The sequence below is a fragment of the Tachysurus vachellii genome, chromosome 23 (genome assembly GCF_030014155.1).
Source record: "Tachysurus vachellii isolate PV-2020 chromosome 23, HZAU_Pvac_v1, whole genome shotgun sequence".
NCBI lineage: Eukaryota > Metazoa > Chordata > Actinopteri > Siluriformes > Bagridae > Tachysurus > Tachysurus vachellii.
Genome location: NC_083482.1, coordinates 6,685,552 through 6,703,486, shown reverse-complemented (window position 1 = coordinate 6,703,486; position 17,935 = coordinate 6,685,552). Strand labels below are relative to the sequence as shown.

At 39.8% G+C, this 17,935-nt stretch overlaps 1 protein-coding gene across 1 annotated transcript in view; it reads right to left on the bottom strand.

Annotated features, from left to right (window-relative positions):
* acsf3 (acyl-CoA synthetase family member 3) overlaps positions 1 to 17,242 on the bottom strand; it is a 55,115-nt gene extending 37,873 nt beyond the window's left edge. The window contains exons 1-5 of the mRNA XM_060858955.1: positions 17,207 to 17,242; positions 15,943 to 16,708; positions 10,796 to 10,951; positions 3,429 to 3,583; positions 1,011 to 1,156 (exon numbers count right to left, since the gene is read on the bottom strand). Of these exons, the coding sequence (XP_060714938.1) occupies positions 1,011 to 1,156; positions 3,429 to 3,583; positions 10,796 to 10,951; positions 15,943 to 16,644 (1,159 nt within the window). The 5' untranslated portion in view covers positions 16,645 to 16,708; positions 17,207 to 17,242. The remainder of the gene's footprint in view (positions 1 to 1,010; positions 1,157 to 3,428; positions 3,584 to 10,795; positions 10,952 to 15,942; positions 16,709 to 17,206) is intronic.
* Positions 17,243 to 17,935: the final 693 nt, after the last annotated feature.

The window sequence follows — 17,935 nt, the reverse complement described above, 5'->3', positions numbered from 1 at the left end:
ATTTTAATATTTAATAGCGAGACCTCAGCAGCAGTGGTGAATCGCTTCTAATTACCACAGCGGAGAACAAGCATCAGCATTTTACCAACATGGCTGTGCTTTAGCGTCACCTACGACAGCAGCTACATCAAACATCAAAATAAAAAAAAAAATAAAAATAAAACAACAACAAAGAAGAAAATCCAGCTAGCTAGACGCCACACGACACACTTAACGGCTTTGATAGCGCCGAGCGCAGAACAAGCCTACGCAGACGATTCTGATTTGATCTACATCAGTGAGAAAAAGAGACCTCAAGTATCCCAGAAGCCTTTGGGAAGCATTCTGTTCATTTGGCTGTCATGCCTTTGTCAGAGTCAAGCGTTGTTCAAAAGAACAGCGCGTCTCGTTTGTTTGGTACCAAAAGACCCAAGAAAGTCAGACAAAGAAGTCGGGGAGCTTGACGCACGACAGTGCAGCGCAGCATACAATCAACCCGTGAGGAATTACTGTTATTTGTAGACTTGTCAAAAATACAAAAAAACCCAGAAGGCTCGGTTTGTGTTCGAGGAACAAAAACGCCCTCAAAGTAACAAAATAAAGTGTCAGCTATAACAATGAGAGTTAATAAAGGAGGTAAAGTAGTTATCATTATAATAAATAGACTAGCACAAAGTGGATCAATTAGAGGAAGAAGAGAAAAAATTAAATGGAAATGAAATTTACAGTTTAGCTTAATGCTTTAGATCGACGCTGGAGATACTAAAGACTAACGTAGCTAACAAATAAGCATTGTGTGTGTGATCTGTGTGTTTAATTCATTACCAGCCTGCATAAATAAACAGCAGTGGAAGAAACCACACGCTGTAGATGCTTTCAGATAAATGTCTTATGATCTAAATTTCAGTTTTTCTCTGTGTTCTAGCTTCATTCTGACAAACTTTGAATAGTAATCCATAGAAAGTGAATCCACATACATTTTAGTCTTGGCCAAACCGTTACTTTAAGGTCTGGAGTGTGTTATGATTTACCAGGGATTCGTGGTCCGTTCAGAGGGTTGGACAGCGCCATGCCGATCTCAGTCATGCCGTAGCGCTCCAGCAGGACGTGACCCGTGATCTCCTTCCAGCGCTGCAGGACAGTCTGTGGGAGCGCAGCAGAACCAGACACCATCAACCTGTGGTGAGAAATGAATGAAACAGAAATAAGCTTCAAACACAGTAGTGTGTTAAAGTTTTTTTACAGTGTATAACAGAGTATTTATAGCATATTATAGAGTATTACAGAGTAATTATAATGTATTAGAGTATATGTGTATTACATGTAGAGAGCATGTAGTGTATTATAGAGTATTAGAGCATTTATGGTGTACTTAGTGTATTACAGAGTGATTATAATGTATTATAGTGTATTATAGAGTATTAGACTATTTGTGTGTATTATAGAGTAATTATAATGTATTATAGTGTATTATAGAGTATTAGAGTATTTGTGTGTATTATAGAGTAATTATAATGTATCATAGTGTATTATAAAGTATTAGAGTATTGTGTGTATTACAGAGTAATTATAATGTATTATAGTGTATTATAGAGTATTAGAGTATTTGTGTGTATTAGTGTATTATAGAGTAATTATAATGTATTATAGTGTATTATAGAGTATTACAGATTAATTATAATGTATGTGTATTATAGAGTTAATGTGTATTACAGTGTATTACAGAGCATGGAGTGTATTATAAAGTATTAGAGTATTTATAGTGTATTATAGTTTATTACAGAGTATGTATAGTGTATTATAGTGTATTTCTGTAATAAGTCTGTCTGTGTCCGTGTCTGTCCGTGACAATTGCAGAGTATTATAAAGTATTTATAGTGTACTATAGAGTATTTATAGAGTAGCATAGTGTATTGTATGTGCACAGGGTAATGTGGAAATGACAGCATACAAGCTCAAGAGTTACAAGAGTTAATAATAATAATAAAAATAATAATAATAATAATAAAAAAAAATACATAATAATAATAATAATAATAAGTATTTATTTATTTATTTGTTTAATTTTCAAAAACAGCATGTCCTAAATTGGTTTTGTTCCTCTTGCACCACAGCAATTTGTCAGTTCTCACACCTGACACATTATTCAGTACATCGTTACATTTAACGCTGCAGAACGTCCTGGTCGTTCCCTCACCAGCACCTCATTATTCCCTCATTATTATAATTAATAAGCCAGAAAAATTGCAAGCTATCCAGAAGCCAGTGCAAAGTGTAAAGTGCTGTGACTTGAAAACTCCCTTCCTAAGTGAAAACTTACTGACTCCTACAGAGCACGGACACCGGAGACTCCTTCCAGACCCTTTCAAAATACTGAATCATATTGATGATTACAGAGTTCTCTTTTTTTGGGAGAACATCCTACTTTTATCATGGAGTGTATGAGGAGTGTGTGGCATATAAGATTCAGTGGTAGTTGTCAGTGCTATAGGAATAGCAGTGGTATTAATAGTTAGAGAAGTATAACATATTCAAACAAGCGTATTAAATAAAACCTGAGATTTCAATTACAGCCGGTGATACTGTCTGGAAAATACGAACACACGTCGTGTACAGAAAAGTAATTGGGTCAAAGCAGTCATTTCCCCCAAGGAGCCAGCGTTTAACAGTAGTTATTATATTCCATTACTGTAGGGATTAATCTTATCGTATTATCTTATATCAGTGTTTCCTGCGCACAGGTTATAGTGTGGTGGTGCAGCTCAGGGGTTTAGGGGTCAGAGCAGAAATACCATAAACTAAATGACACAGGAAGCTGATGGACCTGGTAAAGATAAGTGTAACACAAATCAATCTCAATTTCCTGAGCACTTTCATCCAGATCAGACTGTTTATAACTAACCTGTGCTCAATACTGACATACAATTGTTACTGATTTACAATACATGGTGTTTGAATGAGAGCCAGGACTTTTTTTAAAGGGGATTTTTTTTGCTTTTTGCTGTTGTAGAATATATGATTTGATATGTCCCTTGTGGTCTTATTTCTGTGGCCCGGGTTCAATTCCCAGGCAGAAAACCAACCCAGCCAATCAGGGGTTTACTCACAGTGCCGGACACAAGCCCGGATAAAATGGGAGGATTATGTCAGGAATTGCAAACCTATATTTGTGTATCGGATGATCTGCTGTTGCGACCACAAACAGGAAGCAGCCAAGGGACATCATCAACAAATGATTTTTATATAAGATCCAATAATAATAATAATAATAATAATAATAATAATAATAATAATAATAAATATTTGTTTTATGGAACACTACAGTTGCAATCATTTAAATGCTTCCTCACAATTCTATATAGAACGAACATGACATGGATTGGAGTTAAATCCTGATTATTCACTGTTACATATGAGTGGGTATGTTTCGGTTAGGAGATGAAAGTTACCGTATCCGCTCTTTACACACAGCTCTGATAAAGTCCTGTACGTGTGGCTGTGTGAGGTGTTGGTCGTAGTGTTGGATGAGTTTAGAGTAAATGGTGGGAACAGCCATGAACACAGTCACCACTGGAGATCGGGAACTTAGCAATTCCTCCCATACCTGAAGAGAGAGAGAGAGAGAGAGAGAGAGAGAGAGAAAGAGAGAGAGAGAGAGAGAGAGAGAGAGAGAGAGAATGCACTAACATAAGAATTCACACCCTCACAAACTTTCAATATTATAGCCTTAATTTTACGATTATATGTTATTAATCTACACAAAATAGCTTAGAATATTGAACTGAGTGGGATCAAGTGTTTGCAAAAAAAGAAATAAATCAAATTTAATAATAATAATAAAAATAAAATACAATTTATTGAAGTGTGGTAAGAAGAAAAATAAAATCATAAGAAACCACATGTTGAAATCGCAGCTAACACAAAGCACTAGATTTTACATAAACACAAAGCTTCTCGGCACCCAGGGAACACCATCCCCACAGATAGGCATGGTGGTGGTAGCCTCATGTTATAGAGATGACCAGGAAAACTGCTCAAGAGCAAGATTCACTGAGCCAAATACAGCTGCAAATATTAATCCAGAAGAGCTCAATATGAAAACTGTAGAAAATCACTGTTCAGCAACAGTCACCATGTAACCTCACAAAGCTTCATCAATAGGCAAGAAGAACAGGCAAAAACTCTCAGGACCCAGATTTTTATAGGTGACTGAGACTTTTCCCAGAAGACTTTTGTAAATGAGATGCAATTATAGCCAGAGATGTTTAAACCAAATACTGACACAGGCGAGTGAATACTGCAAGCAACAAACCTCTGCTTTTTTATTTAAAATGCTGTGGAACAATAAAACATTTTTGTACATGTAATGTAAATCAAAACAAAAATTTCATTTAAGTCCATATCAATCCAATCCATGTCACTCATACACCATATCACTCTCACTCACCCTCTCTCACCCCCTCACACTCAATAACTCACCCACCCTCTCTCACCCACCCACTCTCTCTCTCTCTCTCACCCACCCTCTCTCTCTTTCACTCACCCACCCTCTCTCACACACTCCTTCACCCCTCACACTCACTCACTCACCCCCTCACACTCACTAACTCACCCACCCTCTCTCACCCACCCTCTCTCTCTCTCTCTCGCTCACCCACCCTCTCTCTCTCACTCTACCATCCTCTCTCTCTTTCACTCACCCACCCTCTCTCACACTCCTTCACCCCTCACACTCACTCACTCACCCCCTCACACTAACCCTCTCACTCACTCACTCACCCTCACTCACTCACGCACCCCCTCACACTTACTCACTGACTCCCTCACACTCACTCACCCCCTCTCTCACTCACTCACACCCTCTCACCCCCTCACATTTACTCACTCTCCCCCTCACACTCACTCACTCACCCTCTCTCAATCACCCACCCTCTTTTACTCACTCACCCCCTCACACTCACCCCATACTTGTTCACTCACCCAATCACTCACCCACTCTCATGCTCTCACTCCCTCATCCTTACGTACCCCTCACACTCATTCACCCCCACAATCACTCACCCCCTCATCCTTACTGACTCCCCACATTCACTCACCCCCACATTCACTCACCCCTGCACACTCACTCACTCTCTCTCACCCACACACGCTCCAAAACACACACACATACAGAGTCAGTCGCTGAGCGAGTCTGCACGGCTGGCTGCATCTCCACGCTGCTGTGGGAGAAAAGTGTGAATTAATTGAAGGTGAACGACAGATTCTCCTCCTCCATCACCCCCACCCACCCCCCATAGGAGGCTGCCTTCTTCCAGCCTTCCCTCCTCCTCATTCTCTCCATTTCATTATTTCCTGCTTCAGTGCCTCTGCTCTCTTATCAGTCTCTCTCTGTCTCGTCCCCCTCGCCCCCCCCGCACACACACACACACACACACACATTTTATTAGCTGAAAATGAATCCAGGCTTCTCTCCTCGTCTTTGTCTCTCTGCAGTAACATCTCAGGGTTAATAGATTTCCTGATTGTCAACATTATTCATTAACATATCCGTTTTCAAAAAAAATCTCCATAACCCTAGAAGCTGAAAAAAATATCAAAAAGAGAGAGCAATCTATAAATATTTGATATACGGCAATGTTTAACAAGGCCATTAGTTGAGGACACATCTGAAGGTGTATCAAGCGTCCTCAAAAAAACAACAATGCCATCATTCTGTTCACTACATTAATTCTCCATATTGACACATTAACACCGTAAAATGGTAAAAGGTGAAGCAACAACTGTGAGTGTACTGCACATCTGCAGCAGAGGCAAAGTACCACCGATTCACTTAAAAAAAATAAATAAATAAAGTAACATCACACCATGTATGTTTTAGCCTTTAAAGCTATGCTCCTAAGCTATAGTGTTCTTCCCACAGATCTCTGTCCGTCTTCGCTGCTCGGCTTTAATGTGGAATCTGAAGTGTTTTATCTCAAACAGTTGTAAAGTTATTCAAGCACAAATGTGTTAGGTCTTAAAGGAATACTCCAATGCTTGTCTGTTGTGTTTTTTTTTTATCTACCACTTCTGGAGCGCCTGTCTGATTACCATGAACCAGAATTTCAATAAGCATGTCTTTTCTTGGAGAGAGAGAGAGAGAGAGAGAGAGAGAGAGAGAGAGAAAATGAGAATCTGGTGTACACACAGTACAGTATGTGTGTGTGAATGTGAGACAGAAAGACAGGGAGAGACAGAGAGAAACAGAGACAAAGAGAGAGAGACACAGAGAAACAGAGAGAGAGGAAGACAGAAGCAAAGAGACAGACAGACAGAAACAGAAAGACAGACAGACAGGCAAACAGAGACGGACAAACTGACTGATAAACAGAGACAGACAGAAAAACAGAGACAGACCGAAACAGAGAAAGACAAACAGGCAGACAGACATACAAACAGACAGAGACAGACAGGCAAACAAAGACAGACAACAGACAGACAGTATACAAAAGTCTCCTTACACAGGGGACTTTTAACACTCCTTAGCAAAATGTCTTCTACACACTTTCACAGTTTATATTATATATATTTCAGGCAGCCTTTAAGAATGTTATTAACAAAAAGAAAAACAATCATTCACATGGCTCAATCGGGAAAGTGTCGCAAGATGGTGATGGTCTTTAACAGGAAACACAGTGAGCACATCACACAACACTGGGAGCCGAAGTTGGGAGAAATGACTGTGTTTAAAAAGAAATAGCAATCGTGTAAAGGATGTTTTGTAAATAAAGTTGAATCTGCGCTCTGTCTATCTATCTATCTATCTATCTATCTATCTATCTGTCTGTCTGTCTGTCTGTCTGTCTGTCTGTGTGTCTGTCTGTCTTTGTGTCTGTCTGTCTGTGTGTCTGTCTGTCTGTGTGTCTGTCTGTCTGTCTGTGTGTCTGTCTGTCTTTGTGTCTGTCTGTGTGTGTGTCTGTCTGTCTGTGTGTCTGTCTGTGTGTCTGTCTGTCTTTGTGTCTGTCTGTGTGTGTGTCTGTCTGTGTGTGTGTCTGTGTCTGTCTGTGTGTCTGTCTGTCTGTCTGTCTGTCTGTGTGTCTGTCTGTCTTTGTGTCTGTCTGTGTGTCTGTCTGTGTGTGTGTCTGTCTGTGTGTGTGTCTGTCTGTGTGTGTGTCTGTCTGTGTGTGTGTCTGTGTGTCTGTCTGTGTGTGTCTCTGTGTGTCTGTCTGTGTGTGTCTGTCTGTGTGTGTGTCTGTGTGTCTGTCTGTGTGTGTCTCTGTGTGTCTGTCTGTGTGTGTCTGTGTGTGTGTCTGTCTGTCTGTGTGTGTGTCTGTCTGTGTGTCTGTCTGTGTGTGTCTGTGTGTGTGTGTGTCTGTGTGTCTGTGTGTGTCTGTCTCTTTAAAGAGACAACCCTTATTTATTTTAATAGAATGTCAAAACGGACATATAGGCAGGGATGTACCTGAGGCTGCAGGCACACTGTTACCTCCCAAATGCAGAAAACCGTGAGCACATACAATTCACCATTAGAACCAATTTCTATTATTATTACCAAAAAAAAAACAAAAAACATTAAAGTAGCTGGTATTGATTTCATCACAGTATCCTTCAAGAAATCCTTCGATCCTTTAAACTAGATTTAAAGCAGTATTTTCTGAACACGCGACAGATATATTCAACACGCACCAGAGGAAGTGAATAAATCTATAATAGCTGAACGGGATTTAATTCTGCATTTGCAAGCTTTGCACTTTTCCTTCAACACGTGACACACTGCTCTCAGCACTCGATTTTCCCGAACGCACCACAGGATACACTCTTATCACTTAGTTGCTAATCTATGTCTTTTTCACATGTGCAGCCATTCATCTTTATTGATAAAGCAGTATTTCAACACAAGATCATGATAACAGTCACGTGACGTGGATATGTAATATCTGTACATGATTCTCTACATGAGCTTGCATCCTAGAAAACTCTCTTTCTTTCTTTCTTTCTTTCTTACTACACACGCTTTACTGAAGGAGGAAAACAAACTCATTCATCCCTAAATCTCTGTGTATTTTCCACTTGAGCAGGAAGCAAAATTGCATCCTAATCAGTCAAACAGCTCAGAAAAACAAAAGCGCTGCACGTATCGATTTTTCTGCTTCATTAAAAATTTCTGAAGCCTCGTGTTGTAAATAATAAAGCCAGAGGAAAAAAAAAAAACACGATGTTTTTTAGAGAACAGAAACTTCATTGTTTTTGGCACATCACAAGGACACATCAGTAAAGAGAATGGAGACTTCTTAGCATAAATGGTGCTGTTGTTGTTTTGACAGCGTCATCTCCACCCTTTACTGTCATGCAGCACCTTGACTCCCATTAAAATCTGCAGGACCTTTAAACCTCCTCCTCTTCCAGAGCCTCCGAATCATCCTTCAACGTCGGCGCATCGATTGATCCGCTCGCGAGTCTGCCGCACTCGGATACAAAGCCGCGCGAGGCAATCCATCACACGCACTCCAACGTTTTGGTGTGACAGTCTGGTCTCGTTCTTTTGCAAACTCTCACACACACACACACACACACGCAAACTCTCTCTCTCACACACACACACAGCTCCTGGCCGCTGTCACTGGCGCCTACAGCAGTGGCAGAGCGGCGACGTGGCTACAATTAGCGCGGCCCTGTGACAACTTCCCGATAAGGCTGAACACACACCACACACACACACACACACACACACACACACACCACCTCTTCCAGAAGCTACACACTGGTTCAGGAACACAGAGGCTCAGAAACACAGCCCTACAGAGCCCTTAGAGATCACATAGCTGAGGTGCTTAATCATCGCACATAACGAACAATAAATGCAAGAGATGAATGAAATAAAATACAGGAATAATACATAGAAATATTACAACTGCTGAAACGACAAAAAAATAATTTTTTTGCAAACACACCAGAATGAGGGGGAAAAATGTAAAAAGAAAAAAAAAAGGAGAAAGTAATAAAAAAAAAATAATAAATAAATACTGTTCATTTATTTTTGCCAAACACAGCACATTTATTAAGATTTAATTTAATCCACGACTTCATGCAAGAACGTTCCATTGGTTTGTAGTAATGTGCACTGGTCAAGAAAAACACCAACTAAAGGAAAAAATGCACTTGGGACACTTTACTATGTGTAAAAAAAAAAAAAAAAAAAATTTCACCAGATTGAAATGCACACATGGGTTCAGTGTGATGGAGTTGGAGTTTTCAAATCTCTAAATAAACTACTTTATACTACAACCCTGTATAAAGGACCTGCCTAAATTTAATTCTATAGTCATACTGTAGAGAGAGATTTCAGGCTATGTTTACATTAATACTTCGTTATTTGATTACGCTCACTCTACACAATTCGATTTAGTAGCTGTTTAAATAAAGTTTTTATAAGCAGTAAAATCACATTTATCATATTTTTTCTTAAGTCTGACTGACCACAAATTCCTTTTGTTTCTGTAGCGATAAACAGCTTTTTCCTGTCTTGAACTTAATAAGGCAAAACGGTGCAGCTTGTCGTGTTACTGCGAAACTATAAAGAACTTAAAGCAACAGCTTTAGACTTTTCCACAAACGTTAAATAAAAGTCAGCTCACAGAAGACTTCAAGCGGAGTCCATGTGTAAGCTGTTACTATAGAAACAATGTGAGTGGCCTTGAGGCTGGAAACACTATCCTTTAACTAGTTTCAAATATATGGAGAATTTAAGCATCTATATTTCTATTTGAATTCTTGTGCTAGAGTTTTACACTGAGCAAGAAAGATAAGAAGCTTTTAGATCGTACAAAATGCAGCTAAAGTAAACAAGTAAAACAACGTAAACAAGGTAGAAAGTCGTGACTATGAACGACACGAGTAGCTCATGGAATTTCACATGTGAATATCTGCGCCGAGAAGCACTGTAGATTTTTCCGTGCTTATCAGTGGCGTGGCTTTAGTCCTTATCAAGCCCAGTGAAAGGCAGGACCTTTGTGCTTGTGAAGCAGGTGAGGCATTTGAACTTGTTAGATTTAATGAATCAGGCACGGCATGGCATGCTGCGTTGGTCGGCTTTGTGCTCGGGTCTCAATCAGTGAACATTTGCATGTTCTAATTATATTATATTATATTATATTGTATTATAAACTGTTCATTATCACCCAAATGAGGAAGAGGTTCCCTTCAGAGTCTGGTTTCTCATCTCAGGGAGTTTTTTTCCTCACCACCGTCACCTACGGCTTGCTCATTAGTGATAGATGTTAAAGATAAATAGTAGCTTAATTTTAAACTTGAAACTTTTTATTCTGTTTCTATACTTTTGTAAAGCTGCTTTAGGACAATGTGCATTGTTAAAAGAGCTATACAAATAAATAGAGTTGAATCAAATTGATTCCTGTTAGGTCTCGTGAAGGACAATTTGTACAATTTATATAAAAACCTTTGTACCTAGCAGGCCCACTGGAGGGGCCATGGCCTTGATGACTTTTAGGGTGTGTGAAGGAGGCTTTGTGTTCTTCGTGTCTCCGTGTTCAGTCACAAGGAATAAGGTGGATCACATTTCAGGAAAGTTGTCAGTGTTTCATTAATGAGCCGCTATTGTCCATAGCGGTATGTAGTCCATGTCACTACACTGACGTGTAACAGAAAGCTATGTTCTGGTTAAACGGAGTAACACAAAACAGATGTGTATTCATACTTTAACATAAATGGTCAAAATAAGGCAGGGTAATCTTTAACAATGGGCATTGAGTGTTCACTCAAGAACTTTTGATACGTCTGCAATGTAGAACGGTACACATGATGATATGTTTTACTCTACCTTCTGAGGGTTGAAGTCAGGCAGCATGATGCAGGTGGCCCCCACCCACAGGGGGCACATGAGTTTATTCACAATGCCATGCACATGATGGAGGGGCAGAGTGTGAAGGATCACATCATCTCTGCTCCAAGCCCATTCACTCACTAAGGCCTGGACCTGTGAGAGAGAGAGAGAGAGAGAGAGAGAGAGAGAGGGAGAGGGAGAGGGAGAGGGAAGGAGAGAAGAGGAGAAGAGATGGAGATGAGAGGAGAGGAGAGGAGAGGAGAGGAGAGGAGAGGAGAGGAGAGGAGAGGAGAGGGGGGGATAGAGAGGGTTAGGGGGGGTGAGGGTGAGAGAGAGTGAGAGAGAGAGAGAGAGAGAGAGAGGGAGAGGGAGAGGGAGAGGGAGAGGGAAGGAGAGGAGAGGAGAGGATTGGAGAGGAGAGGAGAGGAGAGGAGAGGAGAGGAGAGGGTTAGGGGGGGTGAGGGTGAGAGAGAGAGAGAGAGAGAGAGAGAGAGAGAGAGAGAGAGAGAGAGAGAGAGAGAGGAGAGGAGAGGGGGGATAGAGAGGGTTAGGGGGGGTGAGGGTGAGAGAGAGAGAGAGAGAGAGAGAGAGGAGAGGAGAGGAGAGGAGAGGAGAGGGATAGAGAGGGTTAGGGGGGGTAAGGGTGAGAGAGAGAGAGAGTGAGAGGGGGTGTGAGAGATAGGGGGGAGGGGGGAGGGGGGAGAGACAGAGAGAAAAAGAAAGAAATTTCGTGTCTTGTTAAACTCCTATAGCTTGGTCACATGACGTCTTTGTGGAAGCATCTGCTGTGAAAGAGTTGTACTTAAACAAATCTCCATAAATATATATTATGCTTTTCAAAAGTAAGAGGGAATTAAAGGAATGGCAGGGGAATGTGAAATTAAACACCTTGATCGAAGTTTCTTTCTATTACACGTTTCTATTGCCGGGCTTACCTCAAGAAGTGTGTCAAATGGGATTAATAATGGCCGTGCACACTGCATGACCTGCCACTGGCTTTCTTTCAGCACTAAAATAAAATTCTGTACGGAGAAGTGGGTCAGCGGGTCGAACCAGTGGGAATACATAGTGACCTGCGTGTGCAGCACATGCCTGAGGGCTGAGATGAGGGTGGCACAGAGACTGTGATGAACATCAGGCAGCTACACAATCATGCAGGTCATGCAGGCTGCTGATGCACTATAGCTGGTCTGAGAAACTGGCTACATGCACAGCTCACAGGTCTGCTTCTCTACGCTCTGTACTGTAGAGTGTAACTCAGGGGTCGACCTGAACTCTTTATTAGTCTGTGCTGTATTTCACCAGAGACGTTCAGCATCATGTTAATGAGAAATCCAATGTAGGAGTACAAACAAATGCTGGAATTTAAGTTGCAGAACACAAGACAGTTACACGGTGACAAATCGATGTAGTGAAGTGGATTGAGGTGAAAAGCTGGACAGACTAAAAGCCTAAAGCGGTGCCGCATTGGTCTCTTTAGGCAGAAATGAAGTGAGTGCTAAATGCCACTGGCACAACTCTCAACATTGTGGGTAATGTAGGAACCTTCAGCAAAGTGAAAATAAAAGAAAATGTTGATTAAATAAAACTACTAAAGACACACAGAGTTCAGATAAAACTTCATGAGAACTTTGTTCAGGTCAATAGATTACAGCACGTGTCCTGAAGAAGTCACTGTCTAAAGATCTGGATGCAGTTTTACTGAGACGGACATGCAGAAACGTATCGGCTTCATTTTCCTCATAACTCCAAAGAAAATAAACATCGGGTACAACAAACTTCTTGACTTATGGTGTAAATGTTATTTTATTCCAGTTCATTACTCTGAGGATTTGTAGTAATGATCTGAGGTGAGTTTAAATCCTGGGGCTTCCAGTGAGTCATCTGAGACGAGTCCAATCACAGCGGTGTCTGACACAGTGAGAGTTCAGCACCAAGGACAGCAACCACCAAAGATGCCGTGAAAACAAATGTATGTGCACTCGTGTGCATGTGGTGAAGGACATCTGCATTGCATGGACACCCCAATTCGCCACTAATTGCTCAGTCTGGTGGATGAAAAAGGAAAAATGGAGTTATAAAATAATTTTTATGGAGTTAAAATAATTCTATTATTACTTCCCTTTCCTGAGCAGATGTTTTCTTTTTTCTTTCTCTACACATCTGACCATTACCGCTATCTTCATCTCACACAACAAGGCCCTTAATGCTTACGCTACTCAGCTCTTGGAATCGACGCCACTTAAAAGAAAGGAAACTTTTCATGAGTAAACTGTTCAGTGAAGCGTAAAACACCATGGCGGTAAAACACTATCTCCTGAGTCTTCATTTTTGAAGATGAAGAGATGCATAAATGAACCTGCATTTTTAAACGTTGCAATAACATCCTAGCAATCTCAACAAAGCAGATTTTTTAACAATAAATGTATTTCTATCTTAATTAAGAAAGAGTTCAGGCAGACATAGCACAGCGCTCTGGAATTCTTGAAGCTGATTGGTCAAGGAGTTGTTTTAATAACTGGATTGTTTATAACTGCAGCCCTGACAATACAGTGATGCTGAAAAGTAAAAATTACAGGTTTTTATATATTATCCCTGATCCCCAGGACACTGGGGTTCTGTTTAGCTGGTGGAACAAAAAACGATGGATCAGACAAGAAGTTTTAGTCAGTAAATAAATAAGAATTAAAATTATTTCATGGTTTAAAGTCTGCGTTTTCCCCTCTGTTGAAAAAATACCTTACACAGAATTGTAGTTGAAGATGTCACCATGACATAATCTGGGAACTTGGGGCATCTCAGAGAGCAGAAATGGGTTTGGTAACACACTTTGAAAATAGAAACACTTGTGTGGAAAAAAAATATTTTTGGATATATTTATTTTGGAATATTTCTAAAAAATTATTGCCCTTAGTAGACTAACTTCAAACAGAAATAATGAATTAGTTAGAAATAAATAATTAGTTCCCTGAGTGTCTACTTACATATGAGTTTCATGTTAACCACAGCTGTGAAGTGGGACATGAAAAAAACATTCAGTGCTAAACATGTGCACAACAAAACAGGTACAAATTTCATTTATTTGGCCTCTGATACAAAAAGCTGCTCATTTCTATAGCAACTAATTCACAGGGTCTAAAATGGCGACTCTGCAAATAATCTCCAAAGAATTAAAAAAAAATCTATCATAGCACTGGGGATGTTTTCTATGTATTTATTTATCCTTTATTAAAGGAGTCTCAAGGTCGGTGCTTTGTGCCGGTCAGCAGGTTTCAGTCATTAGAGAGTTTTCAGGAGAGAAGATAATGTCTGAACATGTCAAAATGTCAAAATTTTTTCACAAGAAAGAGACAAAAAATATATAGGCTGGTGAAATAGAGACTGCTTGCAGCAGCTGGAACTGGATCTTATCTGGAAAAAAAGTGTCACGTTAGTACACTATAAACAGTTAAAGGGATGACATGGAAAATTTATGTGATTGAACAAAGTGAACTATCAACTGATCTGCTGTATTATCATCACAAAGTGTTGTTTAAGTTGCAGCACCACAGATAAGATAAAACTCTGTACCGGTGTCTAAAGGTTAGGAGCTTTAACGCAGAACTGCCTGAGAGCCGTGGCAGTGTCATCAGTTCAGAAAGAAAGTACTGGAGATAGAGGATAAATTGTGCATACCTCAAAATAAATATTAGACTCAGGCTTCAAAATGTCATGTGTTCTTCACACTAGCATGCATTAAAGATCATTTGGAGCAGAGTTGAAGGCTGTGGCTTGCTGAACAGAGGATTGGGGTTCAAGCCCCAGCACGGCCAAGCTGCAACTGTTGGGCCCTTGAGCAAGGCCCTTAGCCCTCAATGCTCCAGGTGTGCTGTATCACAGCTGCCCCTAAGCTCCAACCCCAACCTCCAAAGCAGGGATACTAGCATGAATTCCACTGTGACTTCTATGCACCAATTTTCATCAGGAAGTGGGTGTGGCCTGAGGCTGAATATTGAATGACATTCAAAACACGTCATTCATGACGTTTTAAAACACAAGCTACATCTCAAAAGATGCACACCACACTAAACACTAAATCACCAAGAGAAGTTTCTCAGACGGTGGCAAACATCATCAAAAGCACATAATGCAAACGGCGCTGGCTTTAGCAGAATATTTATAATGCTGAAATATAAATCACACAATGTGGGCTAACGTAAAAGACGTTGGTAACGTATGTCGTGGTAAGTCTTGAATTTTTTCTCATCTCAGCACCTGGTAGCCCCGCCCTCTTCTGCTACGTAATCAAGTTGAGTGAATGGAGTGTCACGATTTATACGATTTGGGACACGCCTACAGACTCATTCTGTTCTTAGGAATGGGATTCTGGTGAGTGGGTAAGATTTTATACCAAATATTAGTCAAGAACGCTTCAAAGCTTCATCTCCTTACTTTTCTTTACACATTTACACTCCTATGTAAGGCTGAGGAACAGGACGAGGAGTGAGAGGACAAGTTGAGCCCATCAATCAAAAACAATTAATAACGAAAAAATGAAATTAAAAAACTATTTTTTTGTTGCTTAAACATCTTTGTCATGTTGGTCCATTTTCACTTAACACTTTCCTACATTACCCACAATGCCATTTCAACTCTGTGGCGGTTGTGATGCACTCTACAGAGCGTGATGCAGCAGAGCTTTAGTCTTTTACTCTCCTAGATTGCTAACTAGCAAAGTTGATCTTCTGCAATAACCCAACACAATTTCATGGATAAAAGCAACTATTTCTACATTAGAATTCTCTTTAATATGAGACTGATCATAATTGAAAAATAGTGAGTGTGAAACCAACTTCTTGTGCTTTTTTGTTTTGAGGAGCCATGAACATTTCTCTCTTCTAACAATCTCCAAGCACATCCCAAATATTTCAATATTTACACACTTTTCCCAACTGGAAGGAACAATTTCCTTAAAGGTTGAAAGGTTTTGGATACTCAGAGGTTACTCAGTTCAAGTTGCTTTTCATGTGTGCTTTGTAATAATGAGATTTTTTTTCCTTTAACCCTAAACTTCTAATCTAGGTGCTCTTATCTAAAATAACTTAATGATACAGAACAGTACAGTACAGTACACAGAAATGGATATAACTAGCCCAGTACCTTACCATCGCCTGTAGGCTGCTGTGTGTGTGAAGGACACCTTTTGGTCTTCCCGTCGTCCCACTGGTGTAAATAATCATGGCTGGCCTCTCCGCCCAATCAGAGATCGTCTCATGCGTTTGGCAATGTGTCTCTGCTGTGTGCAGCGCATCCAGACTGGCACTGGGAGGAAGATGCAAACATGGCAGACCTAGTTTCTGAGCTAGAGTCTCCAGTGTGACAGCGTAAGGCTCACCAGCCAGCAGCAGTGAGCTCTGAGAGTCTGAGATGACATACTCGAGCTCAGACACCGGGTGCTTTCTGCAGAGCGGCACGGCCGTTCCACCACACATCCACGTGGCCCACTGAGCCACCGTGTAGGATGCGTCGTTGGTGCACAAAAAGGAAATTCGCTTGCCCTGTAGATCTCCTGAGTGGCAAGCTAATGCTTGGTGTATTTGTGCCGCTAAGCCTCTACTGCTGCGGTAAAGGCAGCTATAGCTGTGCTTCTTGCTCTCATCTATAATGGCCACTTTGTCCTTATAATCCAAGGCTTTGGTGAAAACAGGGGTGACTTTTTCTTGTGATCTGCTCGTTCTGGGACCAGAGGACGTCCAGGCTCTGTGGACTAGGTTTCCCAGCAGCCGTTTAAGTGAACATCTACTGGGTTTGGAGTGTACACAGTTCTGAAAGGATCTCCACACAGCAGCATTGGAAACACACAGCATGATGAAACCTCCTTGTTTTAGTCTCTAAGAGGATAAACTTTAATCACACTAGTCATCAAACAAGCTAAAGAGAAAAAAAAAAGAATCAAAACTATGTATTAACATCAAGCACACTTTCAGCAATACTTTTATTACATATGAAAACAAATAGTTGACACAAAGAGAATCAGTAATGAAAGAACACTACTGTAAAAAGATCTACTGTAGATTACTTAGCTAAATTATCATTAATTAATTGCAATTTGTCGTCAGTAGTTCTTGGGTTTTTTGGTTTTTTGCTACTAACAACATATAATTTTTTTTTTATAATGTTTTCCAAAATATTGCAGGTGGAACGTATCAGAAGATCTACATTACACACGAACCTTATAGAAGTAACACAGAAGAAATCATCACCGTATGAAATATTGCTATTGTTCATCCTTCTTAAAAAGAACCCACATGAACAAACAAATTAAGTTTAAGCTTTAGTATTTAACATTACACACGCATTTAAATGCCAAATGCGTAGAATTAGCCAAGACTCGAGTACTCTGAAAAACTAATATTAACCTGCTCTTACCTAAAAGACATTCATGGTCGTGTACGGCGCTTTAATGTTCCGGGTAGAAAACAAGACCGGGAGGAACCCTCAGATACAGAAAAACATAACTCGCTGTTTATTTATTATTATTTTTTGTTAGACTGATTAAAATTTTGTTTGTTTGCATGTACTGTAAACTGAATTTTTTTTGTATTTAATCGTTGCTGTAATGCATACATTTAATCAAAAACATACGCGCATGCGTCAGAAAACGTTATTAGACTGTTGATGTGTCATATACTTTGGGCTTTAACAATTAATTTCGGCATATATATATATATATATATATATATATATATATATATATATATATATATATATATATATATATATATATATATAAAATTCTATTATTTATTTATTTATTTATTTATTTATTTTATTTTATTTATTTTCAGGCTCATTTTTTCATATCTAATTGATTAGCTACAGAGAATTAGCTTATGTTGAAAGTAAACAAAAGACCTGTGTCTAATAGCTATGTCAAGGCCAGAATAGGTCATTTATATAGCTGTATTTTGATGGCTGTTCTCTGGGTGTTGTTTGGCCTTGAGTGTGTAAGTTTATGTTTCTGTTTAAATAAATTTTTCACGGGTAAAAATATGTGTGCAAGGCCGCCGAATGACCAGTCTTTGTGTTCTTTTTCTGAAACTGAATGAAGGGCCAACGTGACTGTTCCCACAAAAACATGACTGTGTATTATTTAAA